Source organism: Lytechinus pictus, chromosome 2, assembly GCF_037042905.1.
Source record: "Lytechinus pictus isolate F3 Inbred chromosome 2, Lp3.0, whole genome shotgun sequence".
NCBI lineage: Eukaryota > Metazoa > Echinodermata > Echinoidea > Temnopleuroida > Toxopneustidae > Lytechinus > Lytechinus pictus.
This window is the reverse complement of record NC_087246.1, coordinates 9777798-9796579: the sequence shown is the minus strand read 5'-3', so window position 1 is coordinate 9796579 and position 18782 is coordinate 9777798. Positions and strand designations below refer to the sequence as shown.

General features: G+C 35.0%; 1 protein-coding gene across 1 annotated transcript in view; it reads right to left on the bottom strand.

The window, feature by feature from the left end:
• The window catches only part of LOC129253576 (coronin-1A-like), a 36468-nt gene that overhangs the window by 9971 nt on the left and 7715 nt on the right, over window positions 1-18782 (bottom strand). Inside the window, exons 2-8 of the mRNA XM_064106141.1 lie at window positions 12781-13030; window positions 11313-11488; window positions 10172-10288; window positions 8408-8518; window positions 6097-6318; window positions 2655-2948; window positions 18-149 (exon numbers count right to left, since the gene is read on the bottom strand). Coding sequence (XP_063962211.1) covers window positions 18-149; window positions 2655-2948; window positions 6097-6318; window positions 8408-8518; window positions 10172-10288; window positions 11313-11488; window positions 12781-13030 — 1302 coding nt within the window. The remainder of the gene's footprint in view (window positions 1-17; window positions 150-2654; window positions 2949-6096; window positions 6319-8407; window positions 8519-10171; window positions 10289-11312; window positions 11489-12780; window positions 13031-18782) is intronic.

Here is an 18782-nt window from a genome sequence, read left to right as displayed (position 1 = left end):
GGCTAGGGTTCACATACTGTCGGATCTGGCTTCTTCTCCACCTTGGTTTCAGGTTCTGGCTTGGTTTCTTGGGGTTTAGCAGAAGGGGCAGCTTTTACCGCTGGTGTGTCCACAGGAACGGGTTCTGCTTTATTCTCATTCTCTACAGTCTTTACGACAAGAATCAAGACTTGAGGTATTATGCATCTCGCATTTACTTTAGAACTGATCATTAAATATTCACATATTTCCAACTGACAGAACTTACAGTTGCCAGATTGTTACATATCAAACTACTTTGCTATATGGGTAAAATTACTTCTTTACAATAAAAAATTGACTATTTTCTCATCTGAGGGTGATTCTTAAATTGAAACAATTAAAAATCCAATTTCAAAAGCAGGAGATCAATTTAATTAATATAAGATTTATTCTATCTCACTTACATGTACAACTGATTGTAGTTTTTAATGAATCACCTTATAATGAAACACAAGTGGAGCGCCTCTGGCAGTCTCACCTGCATCACGCAATTCAATATAGCAGCAGTGCTGACTTTGAAAACTACTATAAAATAATTATTCACAAAAAATAACATTCACATAATGATACAATACTACATGTTCATTGACAATAAATGACATTTGACCTTGATCATGTGACCTAAGACCTGTCAGTGATACTTGATTACCCCTATATCCACATTTTATAAACTATATCTATAAACTTTGAAAGTTATGACAGCAATCTAATAATTACCTCCACAATGGCCAAAGTTCATTGACCTTAAATGACCTTTGACTTTGGTCATGTAATCTAAAACTCGCATGAGATTTTCAGTAATACCCGATTACTCTATTATGAACTAGATCCATACACTTTCGGAGTTATGATGGTTATTCAACAAATACCCCCAATATGGCCAAAGTTCATTGACCTTTGACCTTGGTCATGTGATCTGAAACTCGCACAGGAAGTTCAGTGATATTTGATTACTCTTATGATCAAGTTTCATGAATCAGATCCATAAACTTTCAAAGTTACGGTAATTCAGCAGATACCCCCAACTTGGCCAAAGTTCATTGACCCTAAATGACCTTTGACCTTGGCCATGTGACTTGAAACTCAGGCAGGATGTTCAGTAATATTTATTTACCCTTATAAGCCACGTTTCATGAACTAGGTCTGTATATTTTCTAAGGTATGACATTTAAAAAAACTTAACCTTAGGTTAAGATTTTAATGTTGATTCCCCCAACATGGTCTAAGTTCATTAACCCTAAATGACCTTTGACCTTGGTCATGTGACCTGAAACTCAAGCAGTATGTTCAGTAATACTTGATTAACCTTATTTTCAAGTTTCATAAACTAGCTCCATACACTTTCTAAGTTATGCTTTCAAAGAAGAATGCCTGTAAAATTAAAGGCAGGGAAGAATATCAATATCAAATACAGATATTTTTCGATAAGCAGGATCAATTTATTTACTTGAGAGAAGTTGACAGGAAAAGAAAAGATTAATGGTTTATTCTAAATCATTTTTTTTACAAGTCAAAACTCAAGTACATGTACATCTAACAATATGTTCTGTTTGCAATGTCCATTAGAGGTTACATTGAGAGTAATATCAGTTTTAAAATAACTGAACTGAACAAATAAATTTCATCATCCTTAGCATCCATTTTATGTCATAGAACCAAACTGCGCTCAAATTGCCGACAGCGCTGGGTCCCCGTTTCACAAAACTTGCAATTAAAGACAACTCCCATAATCAAAATGAAACTTTAAATTGCACTTTAACATTTAAAGGCCCCACTCCATTCAACAGTGCAAAACGCTGGATGCACGACTCAGGCACACAGCTAAAGAAATGGATAGTTTAAGGATTATGCTGTGACATTTGACACAAGAGGGCGCTCGATGAAAATTTGGCAGCAGACTGAGCAGAGTCTTTAATCAAGATTTGACAAACCAGCTGGTTTCAGGTTGGAATACGACATGGTGAGCCAAGTTTAAATGTATTATACAGCAATATATGCCATGTTTTAAACCCTAACTGTAACCATGTTGGCCACTTTGTACATGTATATAGAGCTTCATTTTGCCAGTGCTACTAATACATACATCATCGCTTGTATTCTGAAAGGCGGTCTAACTTTAATATGCTGTGGTTAAGCTATGGATAGACATACAAATCAAACCATTTACAGAAAATGACCAATGCACAAAAACTATTTGCACATTTCCAATTCTATGGAAATTATAACTGCAATAATTTTCAACATCACAAAAACCTAAAACATTAGATACCTATAGTTTTAACAAAGTGATGATGTATTTTGCTTTCCACAAAGTTAGCACAAACTTAGACCATGACTTAAGTTGACCCAAATGTCAGAATACAAGATATTGGCATACAGTATCAGTAAATGCATGGACATTGCAAATTTTCATTTGAGGTGCATTAACAGAATGATCTTGCAGAGATTAAACTATATGAGGATGAAAGTATCTAAGTGAAAGCATATATTTGAAAATTTAATAAAACATTGAAGACAAGTGCTTTAAAAGCCCCCCTCCCCTCTGCCTGCAAATAAAAGTAAATGGAGGTGGCATATGTCATTCCTATGAATTTGTGAAAAATAAAGAAAATTGAATTTTTTGAGAGACTTACATTAGAACTGGAAACGGGTGGTCTCACAGAGCTTATGGGAGCTGCTTTGGGTTCTTCTTTCTTAGCAGGAGCACTAGCTGCTGGGGTTGTCGATTTCAATCCACCCTTTTTGAGGCCACCAAGGCCACCAAGGCCACCTCCCCTGCTTGAGGTAGAGCTTTCCTTTTCTTTGAAAAATTGCTGCATGGACATGTACTTCGGTGTGCCATCTTTACCTTCGAGCCACTCACAGGCTTGAACTGCATATTCATTGGCTAAAGTATCAGGGTAGATGTCTTCTTGGTACAGTTCACTCTGTCATAAAATCATAAAAATTATACATGTTGCTATTAAATCTTCCACAAACATGTGCCCGGTTTTTATCTTTTGCATGCCTAAAATCTTTACAATCAAATAACACTGTGATGTTGTAGATTTCTGTTCATTTTGTGCAATTTTCATAAATTTCCAGTATTTTGCTGTTTTTAATCCTGTCATGAACCCCCTTCTGATCTGGGTAACATTCAGTAACTGCAACAAAATTTGGCATGCATGTTCCTTATAACATAAAAAGCAGTGCTAACTTAAAACTAAGATGGATAATTATGCACACAAAAACAACATTCATATAATAAAATACTAGCTTTATTGACCCTTAATGACCTTTGACCTTGATCATGTGGCAAAAGACTTGTTGAAGATGATCAGTGATACTTGATTATCCCTATGGCCACATTTCATAATTTAGATACGGGTGAATTGGACTATGCTATGGTACAAATTATGATCAATTGGTGTTCATGGTAAATTGTATAATAGTATCAAATCCCTTTACCAGGAATCTATGTGCACTGTTAATGTCAATGATAACTTAACAGATTTCTTCCATATGGAGTCTGGTGTTAAACAATGTTGCCTCTTATCCCCGCTCCTCTTTAATGTGATTATAAATTACTTAGTTGACAGTGTAAGGTTACGCAATACTAATAGAGGTATTCAGATACTAGATACACAAATTGATATGCTTATGTAGGCAGCTGATATTGTGGTTTTAGCTGAAAGTGAAAATGATCAATGTATGTTAGACAAAGTTAGCGCATGGGCCCTTACATGGATAATTGAATTGAATGCATCAAAAACACAAATTTTTCATTTTCGATGTAAGAGCCAGGAACAAACAAAATTTTCTTTTCACCTTAGTGGTTACAAGCTTGATATTGTTGACTCATACAAATACCTTGGTCTTTGGTTTGACAAATTCTTCATGTTTCAAAAGGGTACCAAAATGCTGGCACAATCAGCTTCTCGAGCTTTAGGCATTATTATCAGTAAGTTTAAACTTATGGGTGGTTTGCTTTATAAGACATATATACTAAATTGTATGACTCTAAGGTATTACCAATCCAACAATATGCAAGTGGTCTTTGGGGAATAGAGGAGTTTTCTTCTATCAACAGTGTATTTTTCAGAGCATGTAGGTTTTCTTTGGGGGTTGGTAAATACTAGTGCTGTTGTCGGGAACAAAAATCCATGTCGACATGTCGCTTGAAAATTAATCCCGACATCGACAATGTTGACATGGAAAAGGGATCGTAATTTAGGCTCCCTAACATTTTTTTAGTAGTGTAATCATTAGATCGTGGCACATACCACTCTCTCAATCAAATGTATTCACCTTGACACGAGTGATATCCCCACACTAGATCTATACAGGCTCAGTTCAGGAAAACATATTTTGACTAATGGAGGTTTTACGGTTAACATCATGTATGTAGTCCTGAAATGGACTGTTTGTTATTCTTTCTTGATTGTATGTTAGCTCTGAAAAGAACTGTTAACGACGTTTCGACCAGCATGTTCTGGTCGTCATCAGGACTAAGCTAGAGTGAATTCACTTCCAAAATCGCTGATTTAATCCACATTTATTCTGGAGAATCAAGCTTTTGTACCACGATACGGTCTCGAAAGCATTGGGCAATCACACTCGGAGCCAATTTGAGAATCACCAATTGCAACAGTGATCATTGCGTATTATACGCTGGTGCACATGTGCTGCAAACACAAGCTCATCAAATTGACAATAAAAAATAATAACAAGTGGAATGCATCTGGCGGTCTCACCTGCATCACGCGATTCAACGCAGCAGCAGTGCTGACTTTGAAAACTATTATTAAATAATTATTCACAAAAAACACCATTCATATAATGATACAATACTATGTTAATTGACATTTGACCTTGATCATGTGACCTAAGACTTGTCAGTGATACTTGATTATCCCTTCACGTATATCCACATTTTATAATCTATATCTATAAACTTTGAAAGTTATTACAGCAATCTAATAATTACCTCAAAAATGGCCAAAGTTCAATGACCTTAAATGACCTTTGACTTTGGTCATGTGACCTGAAACTAGCATGAGATGTTCAGTGATACTTGATGACTCTTATGTCAACGTTTTATGAACTAGACCAATACACTTGCAGAGATATGATGGTAATTCAACAAATACCACCAACATGGCCAAAGTTCATTGACCTTGGTCATGTGACCTGAAACTCGGACGGGATGTTCAAAGATACTTGATTACTCTTATGGCCAAGTTTCATGAATCAGATCCATAAACTTTCAACGTTATGATGGTAATTCAACAGATACCCCATTATGGCCAAAGTTCATTGACCTTTGACGTTGGTCATGTGACCTGAAATTCACACAGGATGTTCAGTGATACTTGATTACTCTTATGTCCAAGATTTATGAACTAGACCAATAAACTTTCAAAGTTATGATGGTAATTCAACAAATACCCCCAATTTGGCCTAAGTTCATTGACCCTAAATGACCTTTGACCTTAATCATGTGACCTGAAACTTGCACAGGATGTTCAGTGATACTTGTTTACTATTATGTCTAAGTTTCATGAATCAGATCCATAAACTATCAAAGTTATGATGGTAATTCAACAGATACCCCCAATTTGGCCAAAGTTCATTGACCCTAAATGACCTTTGACTTTGGTCATGTGACGTGAAACTCAAGCAGGATGTTCAGTAATACCTGATTAACCTTATGTCAAAGTTTCATGAACTCGGTCCATACATTTTCTAAGTTATGATGACATTTCAAAAACTAAACCTTAGGTTAAGATTTTGATGTTGATTCCCCCAACATAGTCTAAGTTCACTGACCCTAAATGACCTTTGACCTTGGTCATGTGACCTGAATCTCAGGCGGAATGTTCAGTTATACTTGATTAACCTTATGGCCAATTTTCATGAACTAGGTCCATATACTTTCTAAGTTATGCTGTCATTTCAAAAACTTAACCTTAGGTTAAGACTTGGTGTTGACGCCGCCTTCGGAAAAGCGGCGCCTCTAGTCTCACTCTGCTATGCAGGTGAGACAACAATGCTTGTAATTTGTAATTTGTCGTTTAGCAAGCACCCATCACTTACCTTCCTTGGAACAATCATGGAAATAGGCTCAACAGTTCCCACAGATCCACTAGATGAGAGGCTCACTTTATACATCCTAGCAATCTCACAGGCATTAACGTTTAATCCTCTCTTGGGCATAAATCCCATCCCCCTCTGAGCAGTTTTGGACTGGTGTGTGCTGATATAATGAAAGTAAGGCTCCTCATCATTCACCTCATAGTACCTGAACACACTGTCTCCCTAAAAAACAGATAAATATTGGATTAATTTTACATTTTTTTAATTTGCTAACGATACAATTTTATCAGTCTCACATAAAATAACGATCTTATATCATCAGCAAATAAAGGATTGGATAAACTTCATAAGTGGTTTGTTTGAATAAACTCTTCTTCAATTTTGATAAGACCAAGTATATAATTTTTCAAGGAGGAGGCAGGATGATTTCTTTATACATTACAAATCTTATTGGTGGAAATAAAACAATAAAGTTTATATCAATTTTTTAGGTGTCTATTCAAATGAATATATCTTGGAAACCCTATCTAAACCCGAATTGTACAAAAAACATTTATTGTGCTTCTTTGCAAACATAGATCTTGTATGCCCCCAGATCATTTTAACTATTCTGAACTATGTTGGAACCCCAAAATTCCTAACTTGGCTATTATAAAATTATATAAAATTCCTAATATTTCATTCAATATTTTATGCATTTTGCAAATGATTTTAAACAAATGGATATCTGACTTGTGTCACTGAATTTGTGCAGGGATGTCATTAGATTATTTTTTTTCATATTTCATTTCCTGTCAAAATTGATAAAACAGATGAAAAGGAACATAATTTTATATGCAATGAAACCATATGAGAAATAAGTGATGATCATTGAAGCATTGTGAGTTATGCTTCAATTATCACAGAAAGGTATGAAAATATATGCTTTTCACAATTTGTAACAAGGTGAAAAACAAAGGCTTATAAAATTCATTAGATTTTATAAAAGGCAGGTTAAGAATTTTTGATTTCCAGCATAATTCATCAGCTCATTTTACAGTGTTTTCAATGTAGTTACAAACAGTCAGTCGGCAAGCCCTGAAAAAGTAGCTTCTTTTATCCAAGTGATATTAATGATGAAAGGGTTTTTGCATTGTTAATGAGCTTGGTGCGGATGAAAACACCTCTTTTTATTCGGCCATTTGCTGCTCTAAATATTGACCAAATTTCATGTTTTTGGTATCTTTATAAAGAAGAAATATCATTCTTTTAGGTCATGTGTCTGGATTTTTCAAAAGATTTTGTAACATTGGTGAAACTTTTGATCTAAGACATAAAACAAAATAATTATTTTCATACAACAAAACTTGTTGTTTTTACACTTAATTTCTGGTTGGGCCCAAAAAATTTTTAGATCATGATAAAGCTGAAGATCTAAGCTTTAATATAATATAATTTTTATAAGAAGAGGTATCTTAGATGGGTCAGCAGCCAGCTTTTCATAGGCCAAGTACATTTAGCAGTTTAAAAACAAGAATACTGCGCTCTGATTGGTCATAGAGACCACACACCCACGCAAATTCTAATGTTCCCACACTGGGCTTCTGCAAGGTCACACTCACCATGTGGTAATCTCTTCAAATAACCCACGCCTGTTGTTTTGACAACACTATTCAACCAATCAGAACTCTGGATTTTATGCTACTCAGAAATTTCAGAAATCTCGTCTTGCATTTTTGTGGAAAAAGCTGGCTGCTGACCTATCTAAAAGGTGCCACATATCAAGAGTGACATTGTAAGAAAGTATAGAGTTTGAGCTTTCTGATGATATAAATAATGGTTGTGCCTAAAACACAAAATTTTGCACAATTTGCAAGAGAAAGAGGAAGAAAATTATGTTTGAGGCATCTTTTCATGCCTAAAATTCACTCATTAATCAAAATATTTTATTCAAAAGAAATAATCAGTATAAAAGAGTACCGTTTACTCTTTCATATGGTACAAAAACAATCAATTTTACTCAAGGAGAAAGTGGTTAAATTCTTTAAGAAACAAAGTATCACAATTCACGAGATTTTGCAGGGACATGAATTCAGCCACGAGATGACTTGGATAAATCTTGCTCATTTGCTCATTAACACAGGGGCTTGCAGACTGACTGATAATTCCTGTAAATACTGTATGTTTTATTGTTGATAATTGTGCATTTTGTTATTTGATGGCCCCTTTTCATAGGCCATGTTTCTTGTTTGTATTGCTTTGTATTTGATGGTTAAACAATACATTGAATTGAATAATTGAACAGAACCATGATTGTAAACATGTCACTTGCCTTTCCAACAAGATAAACAATGTTTAAGTCTGGGTCAGCAAAAATATAAAGGGGAGCGTTGGTTTGGTCTAACTGGTCCTGTAGTAAGCATTCAGGTTCACCATGGTCTTTCTAAAAGGTGGAGAAAAGAAGGGGAAAATAAACAAATTTATACATAGATTTATTTTCCTTCAACCAACTACAAGAAATAATTTTACAATAGATTAAATATGAGCAATATTTAGTGAAGACTGCAGTTACTGGTAGTGATCAACTGTATAGCATTGTACGTAGAAAATATAATTGACTGAAGTAGTTCAGAATAGGTTTGCAGTCTGTTTCACCAAAAGGCGCATCAGCACACTAAACTGCAAATGAATACAAGGTAATGTAGGGACAGTGATTTTCCGTTTCAAAAAATTGCCTTTTCCGTTTCAGAAAATCTCAAATTCCGTTTCAGCATGTCAGAAAACGGAAATTCCGTTTCCCCATAGACTTTGTACACACGGAAAAGTGACAATTCCGTTTACACATTGAATAGCAAAATCACAACACGTACACTCGCACTGGTCAAAATTTGTATCTGCTACTGTACCAACAACACAATAGAATCCGTTCTAATCGGATCTATGAGGGTGCATAAAATATTTTTACAAACCCATTTAGCATGCATACATCCTCACCTTTCACATTATTAGCATTATTTCACGGTGAAATGATATTTCATCGATAATTTTGTTTTTTTTTGGACATCGTTATCATCAGTCAACGGCTTTTGCCAATCCGCCATCTTGGATTTTAAGACCACGATATCGTGCTGTTACATCTTCAAACGTAGAGGGCAGCAACACACGACCGTGTAGTTGAACGATATGTGTGCATGTAAAGCCCAACCCGGCCAGCAGGGTACGGGTGAGGGGTACAATCGAGTGTGCTGATGTCGAGTGCAGTCACGATGTGTGAATTGTCATGATAGTAGCGAAGTGAGATCGTGTTTTCTGGGGTTTTGTGGCCATTTAATATTCTCATTTTGTTGTGATTTTGGAGTAATTTCTGTTGCTGTTCTGTGTATTTTGAGGAAAAATACGTTTTCCGTGATTTTCCGTTTGAAATGCCACTTTCCGTTTCAAAAGGCCCTTTCCGTGAATTCTGTCCGTTTTCCGCGATCGCGGAAAATCACTGTCCCTAGTAATGTTAAACAAAGTAGGGTGTGAATGCAAGAGGGCAGACCAATGATCACTCAGTATACAATACAAATATATAACTTGAGTTCCAAAAGAAACTGATCAAACTTTACAAGGGCACTGCGCAAATTCCAGTCTGTCAAAATGAACAATATTCTTACACATGCTAGCTTCAATAATTTTTACAAAGCACAAGCCCATAATTAAGAGATTGGATTAATCAAAGAGGCTGTAGCTCCTCACATCAATTGGTTTCAGAATCCAAAGTCTCAAAATGGCAAAAGAAAGACCAATGCAAATGAGATGGGATTAAAAACACTTCCCAGTTTATTTCTCTTAATAATACGACCCAGACGTACGCTGTTTTGGTCAGAGGAAGGGTCGGAGTGGTGCCCGTCTGGACAAAGTTACTTCGACATTCCTCCGACCAAATGAGACCTACAGGCTTCCAGGGTATTATGTCCCTAGCCAGCAGATTCAGGATTATCCGCACAAATGAATAAATGTTCTCTTCACTAAACAGAAATGTGTCCCAATTTTCAGTTTTCTAGACTTCTTATCTAATCATAGAATTATGCTCTATAGAGGACAGAGGACTTACCAACTTCATTAACTTGTATTCTCTCCTGCTTTCCCTGGTGAAGCCTGTTGTCAGTAGTTTATTATCCTTCAAAAGACTGATGCGCATTTCACGTGGAGAATCATGGCCTGCAAGTTCCTGACAAATCAGTTTAAAAAACAGTGTGGTATTTAATACTGACTGATGTTCACTTTACTGATATTGCATAAAGCTACTGAAGGCTATTCAAAACACTGGCAATTAATATAGAATTAATGAAAGCAAAGCACATCCAAGAAAGGATACCTCTACTCTGCTAACAATCAGCTATGCATCAACCCTATAATGCACAATATTTTTGCCGCACAAAATTTCTTGACCGCGCTGCTCGCTGACTTTTTACTTTCAAGTCTTACGCACCTCTTGAGATCCAAATTGTACTACCAAGTACCAAGGTACATGGTTCCAAAATTGCGCAACATTTTGTAAGTGCATGTCAGACCCAAAATTGCTCCAAAAATGTGATTTTGTGCACAAAGTCAATGCAAATTGTGTTTTAAACCAAATATCATATTAAAATGCATGATTATTTTTACCTTTTAGTGGTCTAAATGGATCTATTTTATGCTGTTTATGGTCTTAAGAGTCCCTGAAAAAAGTTCATTGAAAAAAATAAAAGGTTGAAAAAACAATGAAATACATAAGAAATTAATCCACCACAAGGACTTTCTACACACAAAAAATATTACAATTGAACTTTTATTGAGGGAGTTACAGGAAAAAGTTTGATTTAGCATAATAATTACACATAAATTACAATTAAATTACAATCAAATTACAATATCATCAATAGCAATTTATATGAAATAGATTAGTAGGCCTATACAATATGTCCTTGACAACCTGCGTGCCAATTTTCAGCGCGATAATGCTGAAAACAGCCGAGATTTCAAGGGGGCCTGTGAGCCCCCCCCCCCCCCCCAGCCATATGATCTCCTAGATAAGGTTAAGTCTGTTGTCGGCAGTGTGAGATGCTACAGTGTACATCTTGCAGCAAGAAGGAAAGTGTTCATCTTTTGAAATTATGGAAAAACAAACAAAACTTTAAACTAGTTATCATGTTTGTCATGTCATGTCATGTTTTCACATTTTCAAACTGTAATATTGTTTTATTTAGATGTACCTGTTCTAACTGGCCAGTCCTTCCATTGTAGATGCGGATCTTCTTGTCTTTGCTGGCGGTAGCAAATTTTTTTCCATCAGGGCTCCAGCATAGATCCTGTACAACATCTGTAGTTTTTATATCCACAATGATACTTGCATCATCCATATTCCATACACACACTCTCGAGTCCATGCCTGGTAACAATGAGAGGGAGATAATGCCATGATCAGTATTATCATGGATTTGGTAGATCCATGGTATTATATACATCTAAAATACTAGCAGAATTGCCAGTTTGTATAAATGCAAGTCTAAGACGTTGGGGACGGTCAGGTAGGATCAAACAAAACTCTAGAAAACCAGGTACATATAATCTTATGAAATGAAGTGGGGGTGTATAACCAAGTTACTACAGGGATGCCATAGGGCATCCAGTATAGTCCACTTTACTTATATGGGCGATTCCAATTTCCAAAATCGTTTCTTGGCTCCATTTCAAATCTAGATCCAAAATTGAGATTAAAACTCATAAAATTTCATAAATACAAAGGGGGATCCCAATCCGCCTAAAAAATTTGTCTTACTCATCTCTTTACATGAGAATGCCAACCATGTACAAAGAATGACATATAATATGGTAGTAAATATAGCTATATTTCAACAGAAACTATGGTTTGTTTTGTAAAATTTCAGTTGGATAATCTGAATTTCATCATTTTACATTATATTTAAGAGAAAATATCAAAAAATAAGTTATTGGAAGGGTAAAAAAAATGTCACAAAGTGTAATGTGATTTACGGTAATGTGACTGACCAGAGGGCAGAATCTTTCTATCCACAAAATAAACTTGAACTTGCTTACCAAATTCAAATGCCTTATTTGACACTTCTATATGTAATTTGTTTTGCAGGTAATATATTTGGAACAAGTGTTTTGATTTGAAAGTACTATAAAAAAGTAATCAGTCACCTTTTTTCGATGTCCTTTTTTTTGTAAAGCGACTGACCAATTTTTAGGATGTCATGGCATTCACAATAAACAGCCCGCTATCTTACCGTATCTAGTGTTTTAAAGGCTTGGTTGTCAAGTTAAATTGACAGTCTGTTCATGGGAATATGGATAATGAAACTCACCTTTCAACAAAATCAATGCGCTGAAGATGAATTCTCTTCTTTTTTATTTTAATTCTCTTCTTTTTTTGTCACATCATGGGCACTGACGATGTGACTTTACCTTTCATTTTTGAAAGCAATGCTCATTTAAAAATCTACAATTTTATTTCCACAGCATTTACTAAACCATTTGTGATTATTTCATTCCATATGCCGAAGCAGACTATTCATACATGTATATAATAAGGAAGAGGGCCCTTTGCACAATGTGTGTTGTAGCGCGTCATGTTCTATGTATAGGCGTAAAATGTAATTGTAATATAATGAAAATAAAATAGTTTTCTTGCCCTGACAGTATTGAATTTTAACTTACCTGCAGTGAGGAGTACATTCTCTGCCAAGGGATGCCATCGGATCATAGAGCAACGCTTTTCATGTGCTTTCATTGAAAGTGATGGCTCTTCACAGTTTTCAGTCACTCCTTCATCTGAAATCACCCAGAAGTTGACGAAACCATTCTCATCGCTTGAGGCAATCAAGTTGTCATTGAAAGGGGACCATGCAATATCAATGATAGCTGCTCCTTGACTTAGCTGTGGTGGATCTGTTGCAATACGGCCAGTCTATGACGAGAGGAGAGTAGAAAAACAGGCCTTTCTTCTTAGTTTTAGTAATTTTGTTTTTATTGGTAATTGAACACAACATGTAGCTTGTTTACAAAGATATATGCATAACCTACATTGTATTAGAAAACAAAGAGGAACATCAGACAAAACATTCCATGACAAGAAATAACAAAAGTAACAACTAAAAACAAAGACTACAATACCTGATGACATAAACAACACTACGGATACCACATTTTTTTAAATTTCACTGTAGATAAGAACAGCAGAGAACCATCAAATCTGACATAATTAACATCATGATGGGCAACAACAACTGTAAAGTTTGCCTTATTCCCTAATATTGTATTTCTATTGTAACACACATTTAGTCCTTGTACTCCAGTGTCACAAGGTGTGTAATGCACTAGATAAGTAGGTATTCCTATACAGACCTGTTACATAAATATTAAGATTTGTTTCATAAAATTTGTATCAAGACAATTAAAATCTAAACCTTTTGCATGCATGATTTCTGACTTTACATAAAGTGTAGAGTCTTCACAGTAATAACAATCAACCAAGAGATTAACCTGGCTATGAGTATGATTCATTTCTATGTTTGATATTAGAAGTATACTTTTCGAGCATGAAAAAAGTAAGAGTCATAGCTTGCAGTATGCTGCTGTGACCATACATATATTTAGCACAGGGTCGCACATCTCAATATTTTATTAGTATCTTAGAAAAGCAAACAGAAAAAAGCAACACAAAATTAGGGGAAGGCGGGGTAAGTTGAGCCAACACCCCCAGGCCAATAATGAATGAGTCAGACATTGTGGTGGTGTCATGTATTGATGACCCATTACATAACCCTTAACCCCACCACATTGTTTTCAACTTTGAAAAAAAAAGTACATTCTTTTAGGGGGAAAAATACAAATTTCAGCCAAAAAAAGTATTTAAAAAAAGGGTGTGAAATAGATACGTGTTCATGTGTAAGTGCTTTTTACCCATACACGTCTTTAAATATAATAAAGACATAACAATATTGTTAGTCCAGGTATGGATTCTGCGCCTTTGAATGTTTTTAACAGATAAATGGCGCAATATAAATGCTGTGGATCATCATCATCATCATCATTCTCATTCTTGTCAGTCTTACATGATGGATGCATAAGAAATGTATGGTAGTGAAAATGTTGCATTAAGTTCAGACTGGGGCAATTTGAGCCAGACAACATGTGGCAAGTTGAGCCATGGTAATTCTCATGGTAATGTTTTTTTTTTTAAATCAAACCTTAAACAACCATTGTTATGCAGACAGAGAGGATTCAATTCACATGACAGTTTTTACTTTTAGAGGATGTTAGTATTCATAGAGAATTAGTGCTGGTTCTTCCCGCAGACATTTTGTACATGGTTTTTGTGGCTCAACTTACCCCAGAAGGTGGCACAGCTTAACCCACAGATGGGGCAAGTTAAGCCATTTGACATCGTTTTTTCAAAGGTGACTATGACTTTCAGTGTGGGGGTAGAAAGTTATATATAGGTGACAAATATTTTCCAAGAATTAAATTTAAAGGCAAGGTACTTATTTCTACAAGATTATTAGTCATATCAATTCTAAAAACATGCAAAATGCAATATGTGTCACAATTTACCCCACCTCCCCGACCCAGTAAAAGTAACTTTCTTGAAGATAAGGTCTGCATTTGTGAAAATATTGGTATAACATTGGCAAATTTTGTCACCATTTGGTCCGTCCGAGAGAAAATTTGAACTCCTCTACGAGCCTCAAGATATCTGCATTTTGTAAGCAGAGCTGCAGAGGTCTTCAAACTTGTAAGTAAAATGTGATACTGGTCTGCATTTTGAACCTGCATCTGATATAGATATCTTACCTTTATCTGCTTGCCTTCCTTTCTAAACCTTTGCAAAACTATCATGCGCTATTAAGGTCACACTTTTTTAGTCTAGCGTGCAGTTTGAAAAGAATTTTGAGATCACGATACCTTCAAAATCATTTGACTATTTAATAATTCTTTTGAGCGATATTGAGTGTAGGATCTTGCTGCTCATTTGGTATTCATACATGTAACGTTGGTTGGTTTTTGTGAACAATGAGTAATATTTGATAGAATACATTGTATGACCTTCATGATTATTTATAAAATGTGGGCAAATGATATTCATCCCATCATACAGTCATGTGTCAGTAATGGCTGACGCGGGTAGAGACCTTCAAGGTCTGACTCATCTTCGGCCTCTCTTTTTATTACTAAAGATCAGCATCCAGGCCAGCTGAAGACCAGGAAATTTTGCCTTCTCAGCAGAAAATTTTGCTAGTGTGAATATTTTCAACTGGAAAATTCAAAACTGCACAAAAAGATATTATTGTTTGAATACTTTCTAGTTTTATCATATCAAATTATACATACCGATATCAACAGGATGGATTCTCAACTACAAGCAGTCTATATTCATGTGCCTGCCATTGCCAGACCAAGAATATGTACCGTAACTTCTAAAATTTTGACATGACCACTGAATCCTCTGACATAGTGTCCCCAAGAATGTACAATACACATGAATTGCAACTTCAAAGTTTTCATGACCCCAAAAGTAATAAGATCATAATTAGAAAGTCAAAAAGGGGCCTAAGCTTTCGATCCTAGCAGAATCTTCGTCGGAGGCAAAATGACCATAATTAATAAGATCATAATTACTGATACCCCCACCCCCGCCACATACAACTTACAAGCACCAAGTTTGACAATCGTTTGACCATATGGGAATAAAAACCCTTCCAAATGTTGCAGAGTGAAAGTTCAAATTTCACATCTTTACATCATGAAATGACTATTGGAAACATCAAGAAAATGAAGAATATTTCCTTCTTTCTTGAATCTGAAAGATTGTTTCCAGTTGATGTCACACTCAGTCTACATGTACATCCCTACATGAAAGTCTACATGTGGGACAATATTGCATATAATCCAGTCATTTTAACTTTTCACTTCAAACAAATTGCAACTGAATTCATTTCACTGTGACTGTAGTGCATTTCTTTGAGGTCCACAAAATATCATTGAATGTCCCAAAAAATCCAAATAGGGGAAAGTGTTCAACTTGCATAAATCCAAGATGGCCACCAAAATACAATATTTTTACCTATTTGAGAGTATGAAATAGCTTATTTGACTCATTTAGACTTCTGAGTTCAGATAAATAATAATAACTCAGTTTTATATAGCACTTTTCATGAAATTCATATATCAAAGCGGTTTACAAATGTAGAATATATGATATATAAAAAAAAAGTGAATTATATAAATTATAAAACAAAAAAATAAAAGTATTGAGGACACTGTTTTAATGGGGCTATGTTGAATATATATGCTTTCTTCATGAGATAAGTCTTTCAATTGGATCTGAACAAAGTGATATTTGGGATACAACGAAGGGAAGCTGGAAGGGTATTTCAAAGACATGGGGCTGAGCTTGAAAAGGACCTATCACCGAAAAATTTAGTTTTTGCTTTTTTTGAAAGTTAAGATATTTTGATTTGCAGAACACAAAGGGACCTACTGGGAATGAATGCCTGGATTAATTCAGAGAGATAATCTGGAGAGATATGAATGTTCAGAGTAGAATTTTGAATTGCATACAAAGTCTGATGGGGAGCCAGTGCAATTGTTTAAGAGTAGGTGTTATATGGTCATGTTTTTAATGAGGGAATCTAGACGCACTGTCGAGTTTTGAATTCTCTGCAGCTTTGAAATATCCTTTTCTGGAATTCCATGGAGCAGGCTAAATTGCAACTGTCAAGAAGTGAACTAATAAATGCACGAATGAGGACTTCAGTAGATGGTTTAGAGAGATATTTACGAATTTTACCAATTTTTCTTAGGGCAAAGGATGCTTTACGACAGATACTGTTGAGTTGGGGATGCATTGAAAGGTTTTTATCAAACAAAACACCCAAGTTAGTGACCTTTTTAGAGGGATGTAAATGAACATTTGCAATTTGAATTGGAGGTAGTTCAGGGGTATGTCTTCCATGAGAGAACAGATGCAGGACTTCCATCTTGTTATCGTTATTAAGGAGTAAATAGTTCTGTCATCCAGGAACGAATGGCAGTAAGACAATCTTTCAGTTTCTGCATCATTCGGAGAGCTTGTCCAGACTTGAATGAGATATATAATTGTGTGTCATCAGCATATATCATCGACGAGAAACCATAGGAATGAATAAGATCTTCTAATGGTGTTGTATTTAACATGTAAAGAGTACAGGCCCGATGACCGAACCTTGAGGCACCCCCCATTTAAGTAGAGTAGGATCAGATAAATATGTATGGGATGTCATTTGATAAAATTTACAGTTTGATTATATGAGTGACTAATTTGCATATTAAAGGTCAAGTCCACCTCAGATAAATGTTGATTTGAATCAATTATAGCGAAAAATCAGACAAGCATAATACTGAAAATTTCATCAAAATCGGAGGAAAAAATAAGTTATGACATTTTAAAGTTTCACTTATTTTTCAGAAAATAGTTATATGCGCAATTTATCCACATGCAAATGAGAGAATCAATGATGTCCCTCACTCACTATTTCTTTTGTTTTTATTGTCTGAATTATACAATATTTCTATTTTCACAGATTTTACAATAAGGACTAACTTGACTGAACCATAAAATGTTAAACAATGGTAGTTCCATAAGCTCAGGAAGAAATAAAACTTTGTTTCACAGGACAATAAGGAGAAAATTATAATATTTCATATAATAAAATAGAAAAGAAATAGTGAGTGGGTGATGTCAACAGTTCCCTCATTTGAATATCGACCAGGATGTGCATATAACTGTTTTGTGAAATTAAGCGAAACTTTGAAATGTCATAACTTTCTTACTTTACATCCAGTTTCAACAAAATTTTCAGTGTTTGTTGGATTTTCCTCTTTTTATTCAAATCTTTTTGTTGGGGTGGACTTGTCCTTTAACTAGTACATTTCTTTTTCAAAATGGCTGCCAAATACTGATTTTGACCTTTTCTTTCTGGTTTACATGTAATATATTTTGTATTTTTCTTTCAAATACATGTAGAAGGAAAAGTACTAAAATATCCAAACAGAAGGAAGACGTTTAATTTGCATAAATCCAAAATGGTGGATGCCCACTAAAAGCAACTACTATTGTGAAGTCTACCCTTCTCTTATTTCTTGTTGCTCTACCAGTATATTTCTCTGATGCTTGTACATACATGAAACATGATAATGGTCTCCATATATACCCCGCCACGACAGCACTCTAAACAACAGACTTTACTTCCTCTTCCTCATCTTAGCTGGATGACAAATAAAAATTCAAATTACATGTATAAATGATCGATTTGATTTCTAACTGTTGGAAGTTCCAAGTCAAAAGTTCCAAGTCAAAAGCAAAATATCAAGTGTATCTATAAAAAAAAAGAATGTAATAAATAGGAAGTAGAGAAAAATCAAATGATCAAAACACTGGAAATTTGATGCACATGCATATGAAGCTATAGCTTCTTTAAAGGACAAGTCCACCCCAACAAAAAGTTGATTTGAATAGGAGAAAAATCAAACAAGCATAACATTGAAAATTTCATCAAAATCGGATGTAAAATAGGAAAGTTACATGACATTTTAACGGTAAAACACAGTATTTACAGTGCTCAAAATTCATGAGAGAGTCTATTATATCAAGGTTAAATTTTCAAAATATTACCATACAT